Consider the following 20657-nt stretch of genomic DNA (forward strand, 5'->3'; position numbering starts at 1 on the left):
CAAATATCTATAAAACTGTGACATTCTCCAGAATACATTCATTGATGTCAAATATCTACAAAACAGTGACATCCTCTAGAATACATTCATTGATGTCAAATATCTACAAAACAGTGACATCCTCTAGAATACATTCATTGATGTCAGATATCTACAAAACTGTAACATCCTCTAGAATACATTTATTGATGTCAAATATCTATAAAACTGTGACATCCTCCAGAATACATTCATTGATGTCAAATATCTATAAAACTGTGACATTCTCCAGAATACATTCATTGATGTCAAATATCTACAAAACAGTGACATCCTCTAGAATACATTCATTGATGTCAAATATCTACAAAACAGTGACATCCTCTAGAATACATTCATTGATGTCAGATATCTACAAAACTGTAACATCCTCTAGAATACATTTATTGATGTCAAATATCTATAAAACTGTGACATCCTCCAGAATACATTCATTGATGTCAAATATCTACAAAACAGTGACATCCTCTAGAATACATTCATTGATGTCAAATATCTATAAAACAGTGACATCCTCTAGAATACATTCACTGATGTCAAATATCTACAAAACTGTGACGTCCTCCTGAATACATTATTTCTTGTCAGATATCTACAAAACTGTAACATCCTCCAAAATACATTCAATAGTATTAGATATCTACAAAACTGACATCGTCCAGAATATATTTATTGATGTCAGTTAACTACGAAACTGAGATATCCTCCAGGATATATTTATTGATATCAGTTAACTACAAAACTGTGACATCCTCCAGGATACAGCCATTTATGTCAGATATCTACAAAACTGTGACTTCCCCTAGAATACATTCAATGATGTCACTTTAACAACATCAATCTAATATTCCATAGTATAACTTTTACTGATGATGCCAAATTATCTACAACATTCTAACATCCTCCAGAATAATGTCATTATAACAATGTCAATGTAATATTCCATAGTACATGTGTTTTCATGGTAAATTAAACACACCTCTCATACTACCTTCAGAATGAATACCTTGATGTCAGTTCCTTCAGACATCTTCCTTAGTATAAGTTTATTGATGTCAAATATAAAAAAAAACTGTGACATCCTCCTGAATAAATACATTGATGTCAGAATAATAACATCGACCTTATATTCCGTAGTGTAAATTACCCCACCCCCCCCACCTCCTTAAGACAGCAATCTACTTACATATTATAAGCTTATCAAAGTCAGATTAACTACAAAACTATGATATCCTTCAGAAAGAATATCTTGAAATCAGTATAACAATATCAATGTTATAATCTATAGTATTAGTTTATTAATGTTATATTTTGTAGTACAAGTTTTATTGATGTAAGATTAACATAATTAGAATGAAAACTTTGATGTCATTATAACAACATCAATCTTACATTCCACCGTATAAGTTTAAATGATGTCAGATTAACAAACTTTAGAAAGAAGACAGTATAGCAATATCATGTATATATCAGTATAATATTCCATAGTATTACTTTATAAATGTTAGATTATCTACAAAACTATGACATCCTCCAGAATGAATACCTCGATGTCAGTATAACAGCATCAATCTTATATTCCACAGTATAAGTTCATTGATGACAAATTAACAACCTCCAGAATGGACTCCAAAATAGTACAGTACATTCCACTCACTCCTGCTTCGAAGTCCAATATTTCTGTTTATTTGCGACATGTTGTTTTACATCATCAGGGGTATCAATAAAGAATGTCGTATTTTCTCGACGAGATAATCAAATCTCCTTATGTCTACAGGTTTACAATAATTGAAAAGCAAACTCTTAACAAATACTCAAATATCTCCAGATATGTCGGTTGAGATATAAGTGTTTGATTAGTTAAGCGACCTTCAGACACGTAGTTCCATTATGAAATAAGTGAATAAGGATTGGCCCCCTTTTTCGACTAGATAATCAACTATCCTGACGTCTCCAGCTTGACAACTGTAGAATAGTACATTCCAAACTGTATTGTCTCGTTGTTCCAGATGTTCTTGGTATTTCTCCACAATATGCCAGGTAAGATCAAACAAAATTGTTCAGGGCAGCGATCATCAGAAATGTGAATCCGTCATTGGATCGTGAGTCAGGTTTGACTATTTTCGAACAAGGAAATCCAATGCCCGGAACAATCTAGCTTCAAACCAGCTCAGCGGCGAAAATCAAATTTCCATGCTTTGTTGTTCCAGCTGTTCTGGGTATTTATCTCTGATATGTCGGGTAAGATCAAACTGTTTGTTAAGTATAGCGATCTTCAGACATGTCAATCCATCATTTGATTGTGTGTTAGGATTAACTCCTTTTCCAACCAAGTAATCAAATATGCTGACGTCTCCAACAACACAACAGTTGAGCAGTACATCAAGACCGTTCGGGTCTCGTTGTTGAAGCTGTCCTGGGTATTTGTCCACGACATGTTTGGTTAGATCATAGTGTTTCTTCAATACAGAGACCATCAGGCATGTCAATCCGTCAGAGGAACGAACGTATGCCAGCTTTAACTCCTTTTCCAACAAGGTATTCAAATATCTGGATAACTCCACCTATACAACAGCTGAGCAGAGCATCAAAACCTTTCGCGTCGCGTTCTTCCACCTGTTCTGGGTATCTGTCCACCACATGTCGTGTAAGATCAAAATGATTGTTCATTGAAGCAATCATCAGACATGTCAATCCATCAGAGGAACGTACATCAGTTTTTACTCCTTTTCCAACAAGGTAATCAAATATCCTGACGTCTCCACCTAGATAACTGTAGACCAGTGCATCAACACCGTTCTTGTTTTGCTGTTTCAGCTGTTCTGGGTATTTGTCCACAATGTGTCGTGTTAGATCAAAATGTTTGTTCATTGCAGCAATCATCAGGCATGTCGATCCGTCAGAAGAACATCCGTCAGGCTTTACTCCTTTTCCAACAAGATAATCAAATATCCTGACGTCTCCACCTTGACAACTGTAGACCAGTGCATCAACACCGTTCTTATCTCGTTGTTCCAGCTGTTCTGGGTATTTGTCCACGATGTGTCGGGTAAGATCAAACTGTTTGTTCATTGCAGCAATCATCAGACATGTTAATCCATCAGAGGAATGTCCATCAGGTTTTACTCCTTTTCCATCAATGTAATCAAATATCCTGACGTCTCCACTTTTACAACTGTACACCAGTGCATCAACACCGTTCTTGTCTCGTTGTTCCAGCTGTTCTGGGTATTTGTCCACGATGTGTCGGGTTAGATCAAACTGTTTGTTCATTGCAGCAATCATCAGGTATGTCAATCCATCAGAGGAATGTCCATCAGGTTTTACTCCTTTTCCATCAATGTAATCAAATATCCTGACGTCTCCACTTTTACAACTGTAGACCAGTGCATCAACACCGTTCTTGTCTCGTTGTTCCAGTTGTTGTGGGTATTTGTCCACGATGTGTCGGGTTAGATCAAAATGTTTCTGCATTGAAGCAATCATCAGACATGTCAATCCATCAGAAGAACGTCCGTCAGGTTTTACTCCTTTTCCAACAAGATAATCAAATATCCTGACGTCTCCACCTTGACAACAACAGAGCAGTACATCAAAACCTGTTTTGTCTCGTTGTTCCAGCTGTTCTGGGTATTTGTCCACGATGTGTCGGGTTAGATCAAAATGTTTGTTCATTGCAGCAATCATCAGGCATGTCGATCCGTCAGAAGAACATCCGTCAGGCTTTACTCCTTTTCCAACAAGATAATCAAATATCCTGACGTCTCCACCTTGACAACAACAGAGCAGTACATCAAAACCTGTTTTGTCTCGTTGTTCCAGCTGTTCTGGGTATTTGTCCACAATGTGTCGGATGAGATCAATATGTTTGCATTTTGTAGCAATCATCAGACATGTCAATCCATCAGAGGAACGTCTGTCAGGTTTTACTCCTTTTCCAACAAGATAATCAAATATCCTGACGTCTCCACCTAGACAACTGTAGACCAGTGCATCAACACCGTTCTTGTTTTGCTGTTCCAGCTGTTCTGGGTATTTGTCCACAATGTGTCGTGTTAGATCAAAATGTTTGTTCATTGCAGCAATCATCAGGCATGTCGATCCGTCAGAAGAACGTCCGTCAGGCTTTACTCCTTTTCCAACAAGATAATCAAATATCCTGACGTCTCCACCTTGACAACAACAGAGCAGTACATCAAAACCTGTTTTGTCTCGTTGTTCCAGCTGTTCTGGGTATTTGTCCACAATGTGTCGGGTTAGATCAAAATGTTTGTTCATTGCAGCAATCATCAGGCATGTCGATCCGTCAGAAGAACATCCGTCAGGCTTTACTCCTTTTCCAACAAGATAATCAAATATCCTGACGTCTCCACCTTGACAACAACAGAGCAGTACATCAAAACCTGTTTTGTCTCGTTGTTCCAGCTGTTCTGGGTATTTGTCCACAATGTGTCGGGTTAGATCAAAATGTTTGTTCATTGCAGCAATCATCAGGCATGTCGATCCGTCAGAAGAACATCCGTCAGGCTTTACTCCTTTTCCAACAAGATAATCAAATATCCTGACGTCTCCACCTTGACAACAACAGAGCAGTACATCAAAACCTGTTTTGTCTCGTTGTTCCAGCTGTTCTGGGTATTTGTCCACAATGTGTCGTGTTAGATCAAAATGTTTGTTCATTGCAGCAATCATCAGGCATGTCGATCCGTCAGAAGAACGTCCGTCAGGCTTTACTCCTTTTCCAACAAGATAATCAAATATCCTGACGTCTCCACCTTGACAACAACAGAGCAGTACATCAAAACCTGTTTTGTCTCGTTGTTCCAGCTGTTCTGGGTATTTGTCCACAATGTGTCGGATGAGATCAATATGTTTGCATTTTGTAGCAATCATCAGACATGTCAATCCATCAGAGGAACGTCTGTCAGGTTTTACTCCTTTTCCAACAAGATAATCAAATATCCTGACGTCTCCACCTAGACAACTGTAGACCAGTGCATCAACACCGTTCTTGTTTTGCTGTTCCAGCTGTTCTGGGTATTTGTCCACAATGTGTCGTGTTAGATCAAAATGTTTGTTCATTGCAGCAATCATCAGGCATGTCGATCCGTCAGAAGAACGTCCGTCAGGTTTTACTCCTTTTCCAACAAGATAATCAAATATCCTGACGTCTCCACCTAGACAACTGTAGACCAGTGCATCAACACCGTTCTTGTTTTGCTGTTCCAGCTGTTCTGGGTATTTGTCCACAATGTGTCGTGTTAGATCAAAATGTTTGTTCATTGCAGCAATCATCAGGCATGTCGATCCGTCAGAAGAACGTCCGTCAGGCTTTACTCCTTTTCCAACAAGATAATCAAATATCCTGACGTCTCCACCTTGACAACAACAGAGCAGTACATCAAAACCTGTTTTGTCTCGTTGTTCCAGCTGTTCTGGGTATTTGTCCACGATGTGTCGGGTTAGATCAAAATGTTTGTTCATTGCAGCAATCATCAGGCATGTCGATCCGTCAGAAGAACATCCGTCAGGCTTTACTCCTTTTCCAACAAGATAATCAAATATCCTGACGTCTCCACCTTGACAACAACAGAGCAGTACATCAAAACCTGTTTTGTCTCGTTGTTCCAGCTGTTCTGGGTATTTGTCCACAATGTGTCGGATGAGATCAATATATTTGTATTTTGTAGCAATAATCAGATATGTCAATCCGCCATAAGAACGTGTGTCAGGATTACCTCCTTTTCCAACAATGTAATCAAATATCCTGACGTCTCCACTTAGACAACTGTAGAACAGTGCATCATCACCATACTTGTTTCGTTGTTCCAGCTGTTCTGGGTATTTGTCCACGATGTGTCGAGTAAGATCAAAATGTTTGTGCAATGAAGCAATCATCAGACATGTCAATCCATCAGAGGAACGTGTGACAGGTTTTACTCCATTTCCGACAAGGTAATCAAATATCCTGACGTCTCCACCTTGACAACAACAGAACAGTACATCAAAACCTGTTTTGTCTCGTTGTTCAAGCTGTTCTGGGTATTTATCAACGACATGTCGGATGAGATCAATATGTTTGCATTTTATAGCAATCATCAGACATGTTAATCCATCAGAAGAACGTGTGTCAGGATTACCTCCTTTTCCAACAAGGTAATCAAATATCCTGACGTCTCCACTTTTACAACTGTAGAACAGTGCATCTTCAACGTTCTTGTTTCGTTGTTCCAGCTGTTCTGGGTATTTGTCCACAATGTGTCGAATGAGATCAATATATTTGCATTTTGTAGAAATAATCAGCCATGTCATTCCACCAGAAGAACGTGGGTCAGGATTACTTCCGTTTCCATCAATGTAATCAAATATCCTGACGTCTCCACTTAGACAACTGTAGAACAGTGCATCATCACCGTTCTTGTTTTGCTGTTCCAGCTGTTCTGGGTATTTGTCCACAATGTGTCGGATGAGATCAATATATTTGCATTTTGTAGCAATAATCAGCCATGTCGATCCACCAGAAGAACGTGTGTCAGGATTACCTCCTTTTCCAACAATGTAATCAAATATCCTGACGTCTCCACTTAGACAACTGTAGAACAGTGCATCATCACCGTTCTTGTTTTGCTGTTCCAGCTGTTCTGGGTATTTGTCCACGATGTGTCGGGTAAGATCAAAATGTTTGTGCAATGAAGCAATCATCAGACATGTCGATCCATCAGAGGAACGTGTGACAGTTTTTACTCCATTTCCGACAAGGTAATCAAATATCCTGACGTCTCCACCTTGACAACAACAGAGCAGTACATCAAAACCTGTTTTGTCTCGTTGTTCCAGCTGTTCTGGGTATTTGTCCACGATGTGTCGGATGAGATCAAAATGTTTGTTCATTGTGGCAATCATCAGGCATGTCAATCCATCAGAGAAACGTCCATCAGGTTTTACTCCTTTTCCAATGAGGTAATCAAATGTAGTGACGTCTCCAGCTTCACAACAGCACAGCAGTAAATAGCAGCCTGTGTGTTTTCGTTGTTCAAGTAGTTCGGGATACTTATCAACGATTTGTCGAATAAGGCCAAATTGGTTGTTCAAAATAGCGACAATCAGACATATTAATCTATCAGTAGTACACGTGTCAGGTTTTACTCCTTCTCTAAGAAGGTAATCCAATGTTCTTAAATCTCCAGCTAAAAAACACCATAGCAGCACAGCACAGCCATTCAGGCTTTGTAGTTCCAGTTGTTCTGGGTATTTATCAACCATACATCGAGTAAGATCAAAATGTTTGTTAAGTACAGCGATTATCAGACTTGTCAATCCGTCAGAGGAACGTGCGTCAGGTTTTACTCCTTTCCCAACAAGGTAATCAAATATCCTGACGTCTCCAGCTTTACAACAGCAGAGCAGTACATCCCAACCTTTCTGATCTATTTGTTCAAGTTGTTCTGGGTATTTATCCACGATATGTTTTGTTAGATCAAACTCTTTGTTCAGTACGGAGATCATCAGACATGTCGAACCATTACTTGCACATGTATCAGGCTTTACTCCTTTTGCGACAAGATAATCAAATATCTTCTGGTCGCCAGCTTTACTACAGTATAGCAGTACATTCCAACCGTTCTGGTCTCGTTGTTCAAGCTGTTCTGAATATTTATCCACAAGATGTTGTGCTAGATCTAATTGTTTGTTCGCTACAGCAATCATCAGACAGGTGGATCCATCAAATGTACCTGTGTCAGGTGTCAGTCCCTTTTCAACAAGGTAACGGAATAACTTTATGTCTCCAGCTTGACAACAATAGTGTAGTACATTCATACCCTTTTGGTCACTTTGATGAAGTTGTTCAGGGTAGGTGTTTATGATATGTCTCGTTATTTCTAGCTGCCTGTTACGTACAGCGCTCATCAGACATGATAACCCGTCTTGTGTTTGCGTATGAGGATTCATGCCCTGTTTGATCAAGAAGTCAAAAAGTTCAATGTCTCCATACATGCTACAAAACAGAAGTGCATCCCAACCATCGTCGTTACGTAGATGCAATTGATTTTGAAGGACTGCAGCGATGTATTTTGCGATTCGTCTCTGTTTGTGCCTCACAGCCACCATCAAACTTGTCATTCCTTTTTCAAATATTGGGTCAGAGTCCATCCATGTGACGATGAGAAATTTAAACATTTCTATGTTTCCTACTCTGCAACAAAGCATCAGAGCATTCGATTCATCACTGCCGTAAAGATGTTTTGGGTAGTTCTCCACTATAAAGCGAGCTAAACAGTTGTTACGATACGCTATTGCAGTCATCAAACAGGTGTTATCTGTTTTGTCTCTGTGCTCGAGTGAAATTCCAGTTTTCACTAGGAGTTCAAAGATGTGAATATTGTCCCTCACACAGCTCATCAATAAACAATTCATTCCATCACTGTTCACAACATTTAGCTGTTCGGGAAAGTTTTCTATAACGTACTGAAGTTTTTGTCTACTTCTATTGAGTGTCGCCATAATGAGACACGTCGATCCGTTAGATGTTGTACTCTCCGCCTTCATGCCGCTTTTGATAAGCAACTTAAACAATGGCAGCGTTCCGTACTGGCAGCAGTAATGAAGAGCGTCACATCCGTCGACGTTACAACTGGATAACACTTCCGGTTCCGTGGAAATGATATAACGCAGTAAGTCTCTACTGTTGTTGTCTATCGCGATCCTTAGAAGGGATACATCATCCCCGGACGTTCTGTTTGATGCCAAGTAAGTTTTGATACATCTGACCGCACTGCTGTCTACTTTCTCATGACCATTTTGATGAAGAAAGGTGGAGAGATCCGTATAATCTGGAATTAATGTAACATAATATTGTGGTGATATTACATGTTTACGGTAACATAATACGATATAATATGCTTTAAATAGAAACAATAAAATTGCTTAAAAGGAATGATGAGTCGCCATTTTAAGTGCTGAAAGTTACTTGTATATTTATAGAATTGTTCACAGATGGGCTATGTTGACATCAGTATACAAAACCTAGTAAAAATACATATAATGTAAAGAGATAGATTTTGTTCATAGTGCCTCTGATATCAAACTCTTGCATAAATCATGTGCACCATTTACCTTGTTTGAATTTGTATCTGTATACTGAGGTCAATTTTTTATTTCCAAAGCTTGAAATAATAATGATAACAAATTCTGTGATATTCAAATATGAAAAACATAGTCAGGTGCATGATATGTAATATTTTGAAAATTAGGTTATAGCTGAAAAATTGCGATAAATAGTAGAGTTTAGTCGCTTCTAATTCTTACCACTATTTGATTCCAACCAAGTTGTATTGCTCTTTCCTTCGCCCTCACTACTTGTGGCGTAACACCTATAGTATCCTTCGTCGGTATAATTGACGTTAGTGATAACTAGGGAGGGGCTGAGGACACCCCCTCCTAAGTACTTGTCGTTGTCTATATCAAGCTCCTCCTCCTCCCCGTATCGTATCCTCACCCATCTCACAGACGTCGCGGGGGGACAGGCCAGGACCGCACAATGCATCACTAACATTGTTCCTTCATCAGCATAGTATTCAGCTTGACTTATGCTTACAATAGGACATCCTATCGAATAAAACAGAGGGTCACCTGGTCTTAATTTGTTAAATATGGTACATATATATCAAAAGGCTACATTCAACATACACTTAGAAAAGGTAAATCTTTTGTAGGAGCGCCTTTGTATACCAAAAATGGACCGGGCTTGTCTGTCCACAGTACGGCAATACATTTACACTGAACGAAATAATTTCATTCCGTCATCCGAAATAGCAAATTGTTTAAATTCATATATATGTGTGAATGGTCAAATATTCGGATCTCAGTGTAATGAATCAGTGACTATTTAAAAGTCCCAATGAGTGGGACCAAAAGTCATCCTTAAATGGTTGGTCGAATTATTCACATGACCATATTCCATGGATGACGCGACAGAGTAAAATCTCCTTTACCATTTGGGCTGGTCAAAAACATCAGCTGTATGTTTGTTAATAAGATATGTGTTTAAGAGACTAATTTGGTACGTTGTGTACACTGGTCTGATGAACTGTATTTGTTCATTCGTGCAAGAGGTTGTTCTGGTGTGGTAGCACTACTTCGTAGAACTTTAATATATTTCAATTAATTCAAATGTTTCCGTTAAATATTGTTTATTGCAGTCATTGGTATATTTATATCAGTGACGGTCAACTTAAGTCAATACAAAATTTTGAAGCACCTGAATGCAATTGGTGTGCATGGTGGTTAAAGTTCAAAGGGTTTAAATATCAAACTCCTTATTTTAATGAATCGAATCTACCAAAGAAAAGGTTTTTTTTCATTTCAAACATACGAGACAATTATATGAAACATTTTGCTAAGTAGATTTCAATTATCAAAATGGTGTCTTAAGGCCGTTTTCATTCTAACTAATAATAGTTTATCGGACAAACTTAATTTGGAAATATTTTTTTGGAGATTTGAATTTTTTAGGAAAATTGCAATTTCATTTAGAATACACAGGTAGTCCTATGCAGAATCTACGTCAATTTTAAGGAAAGAAATACTGTGTACAAACAGATAGTTTAGCATGCGCTATTAAACATAGCAGAACATAAGTATAATTTGTTTTTGTACACTACAGTACACTGTACATCTCATTTTCATCAAAATATCCTTAACAGTTTAACATTGACGGCCCGGACAATATGCCATTAGAAAGAAAAAAACAAGAGGCCCATGGGCCTAAACGGTTATCTGACTACAAAGACTGAGCAGGAAGAACGGGAACTTTTCAACTTTCAATGAAATATTCTAAGAATTTGTTTTCCATGATGGTAGTTTTGGTCAGCAGTGGGTAACTTTTTGTAGGTAAAGCTATCAGAAAGCATTTAAACCTAAATCTGAAAAGATTTCTCGTTTTAAGGCACCGTCCCGCTGTCAACGGTGGTTAAACCTGCCTCATTTATATAAGAAATGATTTTTTCTAAATGATGTTTCATACTGAAATTGTTGTAATCTACTTTTCCTTTCTCGGGGCGCCGCGCTTTCGATCCCCCAGCCTCATTTATTCAAGAAACGATTGTCCTCCTCCCGTGGAACTGGAGAGGAAGTTTAAAAAGTGTTTTTCAAGATAGTGGCCATCTTGGACTTTAGGATCATTTCAGGCAAGTTTGACCTCAATCTCACTGGTGGAAGTTGAGAAGAAGTTGAATATGTGTTTTTCAAGATGGTGGTCACGGTGGCCATCTTGGATTTTGGACCGTCCCGAAAAATATCAACACTTGGTCAGGACCATCCCAGGATCATTTCAGGCAAGTTTCTGCTCAATCCCACTGGTAGAACTTGAGGAGAGGTTTAAAATAGGTGTTGTTTAGGAAAACTATGATTGTGCAATCATGTTACAAAATGGCCACCATGGCTGCCATGTTAAAGTTTTGACGGGGCTGAAAAATAACAACACTTTGTCGGCTTACTTTCCATAACATCCCCATCAGTTTTTAGCTCAATGACACCAGTGGAACTGGAGAAGAAGTTAAAAATGTGTTTTTTAAGATGGCGGCCATGGCGGTCATCTTGGATTTTGAACCGACCCGAAAAATACCAACACTTGGTCAGGACCATCTCAGGATCATTTCAGGCAAGTTTCAGCTCAATCCCACTGGTGGAACTTGAGAAGAAGTTTAAAATGATGAAAGTTTACGGACGGCTGACGGCTGACGGCGGACGACGACGGACGAAGCACGATAACTATAGGTCATCGTGCCTAAACCTAAAAGCCAGTATCAGTTGGTACAATTATGTCTCCTTCAATCTAAGGGGAGGCATAATGATTATAATCAGTGGCCGTACCGAGTTGTTATTAGAGATTGTATTAATGACGTTTTTGTGTTTTGTGGACGATATCATATACTAGAAATCCAGTAGGTAATCATGCATCTACCCCTATGTAAACAAAAAAGTTATCCAAGTAATTACATACTGACAAAGCTTCGTGCTTTCCTAATTGTGATAGAACCACGTCTTTTATAATGATAACTAGAATTTTGTTTTTGTGAACCTTATTAGCCAATAGAAAAACTCCGGTCTTAAAAATTACCAAAGGGCCATATCGCTTTATATAGTGGGGCACGAGACCCGAATTTAGAATGCGACACTCCTACCTCCCAAGATACATTAAAACTATAGCAAATTTGGTCAACGTAGGTGAAATAACATGGAAGTTATGCCGTGGACAAACTTCGGTATTAAAATTAAACAAAGGGTCATAACTCTGTATATAGTATGGCACGAGACCTAATTCCAGTGCACTGCACACCTTCTGTGAGTGATGCAGGTATACTTCAGGTTTGATTAGGACATCTTTAACGGTTTAGAAGTTATGCCGTGGACAAACTTCGGTATCAAAAATAAACAAAGGACCATAACTCTGTATATAGTGGGGCACAAACCTGATTTTAGTGTGAGAGATTCCGCCCTCCCAATATACATAATATGATAAGTATGGTCAACGTAGGTGAAATAACATAGAACGTATGTTCCGGACAAACTTCCGCATTAAAAATAAACAAGGGGCCATAACTCTGTATATAGTGAAGCATGATACCTAATTGTAATGCACTGCACACCTTGGGTGATGCAGATATAGTTCAAGCTTGATCAAGATATCTTTAACGGTTTGTAATTTACGGGCCGGACAAGAATTTACTGAAAATGTTCACTTATTTGACCTGTGACCTTGAGGTGAAGTTGAACTTGCGTACAGTGGTACTAAAACAATATTACACTGATACCTGATTGTTGCTTGGCATTTGTTGGTGAATAAACATTATACACAATGTGATTTTTGATAAACACCAAATGACCAATACAATTGAAAAACATGTGTTTGGTTGCTGCATTTTCAAAGGCAATCACTATAAAACCTGCAAAAAAATACAAACAAATATGGCTAAGATACAACCGCAAAGTATAAAATTGTCGGCCTTTTCATATATTACCGTCAGTGGTTCGGTTTTTGATGGTCATTCTGATATCTTCGGTTTTAATCTTCAATTTGGTGTTTGCATCGTCTGACAATCGAATGTCTCCTGCCCGTAAAAATGACTTGACACGCTCTGCTAAGCACAAGGCAGACGGTTCTGTTGGTGACGAAGCTCCTTTTATATCGACGGAGACAAGAATGCAATCTGTAAGGAGATAATATACATTTACAAAGAGATGTATTGGATTCTATCAATTTGATATGATCGATATCCATTACTCTGGCACATATCAAAAGTAATTTCAGTCACAGTGTGAAGGTGTCGATTTTGGAATTTAGCAAAATGGACGGTTCTTTCCATTCGCTGCATTCAAAGGAAAAGATTTCCTGTTCAGATGCAGCGAATATATAATGATGGTTCGTTTTAGTGCATCTATGCTATATACAATGTTGACATGTTGACTTAACTGCATCATTGATAACATATTTGTAAGCAGATATTACCAAACAATAGCTGAAAACTGTAGTGCTGAGTAGCACATTTAAAATAGAGCTCGGCATACTTGTTAAGAATGATGCCATTAGTTATAATAAGGCGCAAAAGATAACGCTGCTGAGTCAATCACATTTTTGATGCTACATAAAAAGAAAATATAATTTTTGTATTTCATTTAAATTTCAGACATATTTAACTCGTATGACATAATGTATATGGCGTTCAACGGGAAAACATTTAGTGTCCTCTACATATGTGATAACATCGACGCAAAATGACCAACGGACATAATCGACATAAGCAGACGACTTCAAGAACAGATAAGACATCAAAACAAACAAAAAATTAACATGAGGAACCCCGTCAAATCTAAATTCATAATGGGAAATATTTCCCGCCCACATGTGGTACCCACAATGATGTTAAGTCGTATATTTGTTTTTGTTACAGTCACTTATGCAATCAGAGAAAAAACACATACGTTCCAAGAGTTCCGGACTATTTATTCGACCTGGCTCTTGTGTATGTGTCTCCAGGTGTTTGCGGATATCCTCTTTAGATTCTTGTCGTGTAGTATCGATGTTATTTTCTATCAGAAATGCTACGTTGGCGTCACGGTCTGTACGAGGTCTCCGCGTTTGTGGCTCATCTATACAAAATAACGTTCCACATAATTTTTAAATAAGATATTGTAGATAACTGAAAGATATTGATAAGGAATATTAAACTAATAACACCTGAAAAGGAGTTTTATTTTTTTTAACTGAAGGAAAATAGGACCTGGTTACGTGGCAGTGAATTTTGAAGTGTAAATAAGCTTATATGAAAATAACATCCTATAATTTAACATCATCATATCAGATATGCTCTTATATTTTTTTATCCTTTAGATCATTGTACTAGTATTCGTAAAGGATATTGCAGATACAGATGTGTGCCAAACGAATATGTCGGGCATTTGATGATTGGTTGTTTATTGGTAATGATTAGTATTTGATAACTGAGATAATAATTAAAAAACAGAAAGACATCAACAGTAATAAAAAAAATCCGACTTATCTTGACTTATTAAGTATTATTAAGTTCATTATAGTTTTAAACATGGCAGCAGTTTCGGCCATTTTTTATTACTGGCCGACTCTAAAATAACAAAATTGTAACCAGCCCTTACTCTTAACCCTCCTTATACATTTTCCAAACAATATCTTAGGCACAATTGGCATTAAAATTCGATTCAAGGCGGCAATCGTAGCGGCCATCTGTGATAACTGACAGACCCCAAAATATCACAACTTTGTCAGAACCACGCGCTAGAAATTTTTATCATATTTCGTGAAATCCTTTTCAGTTAAATTTCCTTGAAATCCCATTTAAGATACCTGACATATTTAAATATTAACAAAACTTTGTCTGGACAATATACTGACCATTCCTATGAAATTTATAGAAATCCCCTCAGGTGAACAGAAGATTAAGTTCAAATATATTTTCAAATTGGCGGCTTTCCTGATACTTGATCGACCCCAACATAACAACACTTGGTCAAGACATAAACATATGAATGACGTTTCACTAAATCCACTCAGTTACATTTGAGTTTGAGTTTCAAGATGTGCAATGCTAACGCAAGACGAACAACGACTGATGGACGAAGACGGATCCCAATAAGTCATCTGGAGCCTACAAAGGAGTTACAAACATGCTAACTGATCATCATAATCAATATCTGCCAGCTAAATTGAAGACACCAAGACAGACATATAACCCAGTCCAGTAAATCAACCACGAATCTCTTTATAAGCATTACTTTTTAACACTTTTAATTCAAGTATTCCATTTGTTGCAGAAATACGTGCCATTTATATTTAATGGTAAAATATTCGTGATATTGTATTAAAATTACGTCACAAGGAATAACGTTTGATGTGCTTAACACAGTTCCTTATGTAAGCATATGATAAACGATAGAACAACACATTTTTCTCGTAGAAATAATGTAACACTTAAATTATATATCTTGTATAAATTTGCACTCACCAGGTTCTGATTCAATATCAGTTGTAACCTCGCTTATTCTTCTTTTCCGGAAGTGTGCAGTCACATTCTGATCAGTTGTATTTTGGATGGAACTCACTGGAGTATGATCTGATGATTAAATAAACATTTCTTATTGATCAGAAAAAGATTATACACTAAACATAAAAACCTTGATGTGTACTTAATCTGTATTCAAAGTGTTTACCTTGGATCATCTTGTCGACGACATACAGATGGATGGTTTCACTTTTCTTTTCAACTCGATTGTCCTTTGCGGTTGCGATTAAGCAGTAATTAGACTCATCAGATCTTCGGTCAGTATTCATAATAACAAGTGCCGGAGACCAAGGATTGCCAGCGATGTATTTCAAGTTGTCTATAACAATATCTTCCACAGGTTCCGGTGATCCCTTCAACCAATTAATGGAAGAAACTTGTGGGTTGACCGAACACATTAGGACGGCCGTCTGTCCCTCTGGTATCCGGGGTGATCGATTAAATACATTGATTGTAATATTACCTAAAACCATACAAGTACAACAGATTAAACATAGTTCTTGTAAATCAAAACAATTTTGAAATTTACGTTCATCTTTAATGAAAGAAGTAATAGTGACATATCCGACGAAAGAAGGTATCTGCTCCTTTCACAAGAAACATAAACAGGAACACACAGAAGAGTAACATTTTAAAAGGACAAAATAAAAACATGATTTTATCAAAATACAAAAGGAATGATATCTAAAAATATCTATCCTATATGGTAGTAATCGACTATACATTGTGTGTGATCGGCTTCAAAGAGATTTTAAATTACCGAGAAAATTGGAGACTTGCAGAAGCTGCTGATGCTGACAAGTAGACCTGTTGTGAGAATATATTATGTCGAATCGCCCAGTTATGGTATTTGAATACTGAGAAGGCTTCATCAAAAAAAAAAATTTCACTGGTAAATATATGGTGAATATCAGGAATATTTACTTTAATTTAACTAGAACTTGATACTTACATGGATCATGACAATGTTTACGATTTATTAAAATTAACATATCTGCATTTCTTCGTCAGTATAACAAGCATCATCTTAAGTGCATCAAGATAGATCGACAAGTTCTAGCTTCATTCAACCTCCAATCACGTTATATAATGTTGTTTTAAATTTGTGTGAGATAGAAACAGTCAAAAATTTTTGTAAATGGCGTCACAAGAGACTGGGTATCAAATTGCAGTAATGAGTTATTATTTGAATAACATTTCTTACTTTAATTTCTAATGTTATTTACTGTCCCTGTGATTTTACTTTTTTTTTGTGCTGTAATAGTCACTAATAATTTCACTCTTTACACTACCATTTTTCTTACCAAAATGAAAGCACGTCGTTCAAAAATTATTATGAGAGCTTATTTGTCAAAGATAGGCTAATAAAGATATCAATATATAGTTTCCACTGTTTTGTATCTTACTTTATGGGGGGAAACGACAGAGGCAAAGATGATATACAGCAAGGATGTAATCATGAGCTTAACTGAGTTCCTTGCAGAAAATATCTTTGTTGAAATTTGTGGCAAGATTTTCTTGCAGACTGTTGGCATTCCCATTCGCATGAAAACAGATAACACCCTATTGACTTGTTTTTGTTTTTGTATGAGACCGAATTTATTGAAAATGTGATAATTGATATATTAAATATTCTAATTAAAAATTATACTGCACTAAATGTACAAATATTTCCAAATATTGTCTCAGTCTCAGCAACACCGTTACCTTATCAGGTCCAACCCGTTTGTCCACATTGGGGTGGGGACATGGTTTATACAACAGAGAATGATATTGGGCCAAGGATACTTTAGTATTCAGTTGAAACAACTTGGAAGTCTTTATTCCTAACTAACCTGTGGCTCTAAGTTATTGAGAAGAGTTATTTCAAATGTTAACACATTTGATCCATATGACCTTTAAAGTAGGTATAGGTCATTTTCATTCTCAAACTTTGTTTGAGTCCATCTAAGGAAGCTATTGGTTAAATATTACGATTCTTTGCCGTTCACTTCTTCAAAAGAAGCCGTAAGCACATTTTTAAAAGTAAGTTTAGGTAATATGCAATAGCAATCGTTGTCGTGCTGTATGCCAGGAAGCTACCAGCTAGATATTAAGATTCTTTATCTTTCATTTCTTCTTCTTCAGAAGTCGTTTGAAGTGTTTGACATATTTGACCCCTGTGATCTTAATAGAAAGTCAAGGTCATTATTCTTTCTCAAACTTTGTCGGGCTCCACCCCAAGAAGCTACCAGCCAAACATTCAGATTATATACCTTTAGTATCTTCAGAAGTCAATTGAAGTGTTTGACATGTTTGACCCCTTTGACCTTGAAAGTAGGTGCAGGTTTTTCTAATTCGCAAACTGTGTCATGATCCAACCCCCAAAACTACGGCCAAATGAAGATTATATACCTTTTAGTTTTCAAGAAGTCGTTTGAAGTGTTTAACATATTTAACTCTGTGACCTTGAAAGTAGGTCAAACTTCAATGTAATTTTCAATCGCAAACTTTGTCGGGCTTCAACCCAAGAAGCTACAAGCAAAACATGTACTTTTTAGTTCTACAGAAGAAGTAGATTGAAGTGTTTTGACACATTTGACCTATCAGACCTTGAAATTAAGTAAAGGTCATTTTCATTGGCAAACATTGTCAGGCTCCATCCCAGGAAGCTATCAGCGAAATATTATAATAATCTATGCCTCTAGATTATTCAGAAAAAGCCATTTTAAGTGTTTGACATATTTGACCCATCTGACCTTAAAAGTAGGTCAAGGTCATTTCCATTTTCAAAACTTTGTTGGGCTCAATCCAAAAACACCGCCAGCCAAATATTAATATTCTGTACCTTTCAGTTCTTCAGAAGAAGTCGTTTTAAGTGTTTGACACATTTGACCCCTGTGACCTTGAAATTAGGGCAACATCACTTTCGTTCTCAAATTTGTCGGGCTGTTACCACCAAAGCTTTCAGTCAAATATCATGATATTAAGTCTGTCCATTCTTCAGAAGAAGGCGTTTAAAAGAAAACGATGACGACGACGGACGGACGGATGGACGACAGACACCGCGCCATGACATAAGCTCAGTAGCCCTTCGGGCAGGTGAGCTAATGAAACGAATAAGTACAATAAATGTGAAATCTCTATACGAAGGTGACATTGCATACCATTTTAGAAGGTCGTGCAATCGAGATGAGTAAACTTACTGTGGAGTTAATACTTTTGCTTCGAGTAATTTTAACATGTTCATGTTATCTATATAAAATATGATTATACCACCGAGGTTTCCTGTGTGTTCCTTCCGTTTATCCTTTATTTTGTTTTCGCATGTCTCCACGATATTCCTAAGATCTTGCATATGTTTGAGACATTTTTTGAGTTTGTCATAACATCCTGTCTGTATGTGCCCCTTTGCACGTAGCTCTTTCCCAACCTCAAATAATCCCTTTTCCACTGCATCGTGTGGCACTGGCGCGAACACATCCAGATATGCACAGAAATTCGACCACTTCGGATGGCAAGGGTACAGTTTGTCAGACAAATCATTAAACATATCAACTTCCAGAACTAGAATCTCCTCTTGCATCTCAGTCAAGAGGAGTTGATGCATGTCTCTGTAATAGAAAAAATATACCAATGTTTTCACGATCATTCGCTATGGTGTTTCGAAAAATTCAACTATCAAAACAACAAATTTAAGACGACATATAGTTATCTAACAAGAGTATTGTTTGCCTAAGATAATTTTGTATGGTGTCATGCAAGAATTATGTATGCGTGTTCTAGACGTGGCATTCCCTTTGTAGTGAAACCTGCATAAGATCACCTGCATATCAAGATCACTTTCTTATACCTGCTGAATAACTGAAAGCTCTCGATCAAGACTTCTTCCTGGACTTTATAGATAGGTTTGATGTCTGTAAGATAAGTAGCCCAATGTTAATTCACTACAAAGTTTAAAAGTTAGTTGCTTGTTGTTGTTTTTTGCAGATCAAACTGTAAATTTGTATTAAGATGAGTTATATTGATACAAAGATACGTATCGTTCACTTAAGGATAGATTTAACTCGTATTAAGATTTCCTTAATGTATATAATGGTTTTTATATATTATTTTTAATCATATTTGTATTTGATTTAAAGATGTTAAAACTTAGATATCTTAAAATGTGAATCTGTTGACCAAATAGCAATTGTTGATCTATAAATAGCAACATTGGTGTTTGTGTTTACCTTGGGGTCATGACATATGATGTCAACCTAGTTATTTTTATACTTGACCTTTGTTTTAAAACTTTGATAAAACTGGTTAAGAAATAAAGTCGATAGAGCCGTGACTATGAATCGCGATTGAACGGGACGGACATGGGTAACACAATATAAATTTGAAGATCAAACATATACTTATATTAATAGCAAATTCTGAATATTGACATTCCTATTGTGGTTTAAACGTTTCCTCAAACCTAGCTGTTAACTTCAACTTAAGGGTGTACTCTTCTGAGGTTTAAATCATGTTTGAATCTTTTCATAAAATTTGACAAATTACTATCAATTTAAAAAGCTGACATTATGTACATATAGCTGGAAAATGTGTTAAAATCTAGATGCCTACTGTTTGCAGAACTTGTTTTTATAAGTTTGAAAGAATTACCAATTCGGCAGCCGTTTGAATATCCAAAACAAAATGTGTTTGTATGCAATACTAAATTTTCACCTTTTCTAAAATCAATTCTATCATTAAAAGCGTTATGATATCGGCAAATTTACCTGTAGCAAGTTTTTTTTATCCCGCAGAAGCTGAAAAATAGCACAAAAATAGTATGGCAAAAAAGAAGCACAGTCTAACACCTATTTTGGCAGCTGTTTCAGGAAGAGAAACATATTTTCATTTCATCCGTTGATTGTTAAAAAGAGTTGAATTGCATAGCAAACGTTAATTCTGCCAAAAATGAGGGGTTTTTTTTGTATTTTTTCAAAATAAGGGGTTGGGTAACCTTAATTGCCCATATGAGATAAAAACATAAGTTTATGAAATTTCACTTTA

General features: G+C 36.9%; 1 protein-coding gene across 1 annotated transcript; it reads right to left on the reverse strand.

The window, feature by feature from the left end:
* Positions 1-1258: 1258 nt before the first annotated feature.
* On the reverse strand, positions 1259-19854 carry LOC110457292. Its single transcript, XM_021508497.1, has 9 exons — positions 19844-19854; positions 18888-19225; positions 15781-16095; positions 15576-15683; positions 14020-14187; positions 13059-13247; positions 9346-9645; positions 4212-8870; positions 1259-4010 (listed from the first exon to the last, which is right to left on the reverse strand). Exons 1-9 carry the CDS (start codon positions 19852-19854, stop codon positions 2533-2535), a joined length of 7566 nt encoding a protein of 2521 aa, XP_021364172.1. The 3' UTR covers positions 1259-2532.
* Positions 19855-20657: the final 803 nt, after the last annotated feature.

The sequence above is a fragment of the Mizuhopecten yessoensis genome, unplaced genomic scaffold (genome assembly GCF_002113885.1).
Source record: "Mizuhopecten yessoensis strain PY_sf001 unplaced genomic scaffold, ASM211388v2 scaffold9073, whole genome shotgun sequence".
Lineage (NCBI taxonomy): Eukaryota > Metazoa > Mollusca > Bivalvia > Pectinida > Pectinidae > Mizuhopecten > Mizuhopecten yessoensis.

Bases quoted from the DNA above. Each gene is read 5' to 3' on its own strand.
- LOC110457292 (XM_021508497.1), bottom strand. The intron at 13,248-14,019 runs GTATGTGTTTTT...ATCTCCTTACAG, and splicing joins TAGTCCGGAACTCTTGGAAC to ATTGCATTCTTGTCTCCGTC. The intron at 4,011-4,211 runs GTGGAGACGTCA...ACAGTTGTCTAG, and splicing joins ACTGCTCTGTTGTTGTCAAG to GTGGAGACGTCAGGATATTT.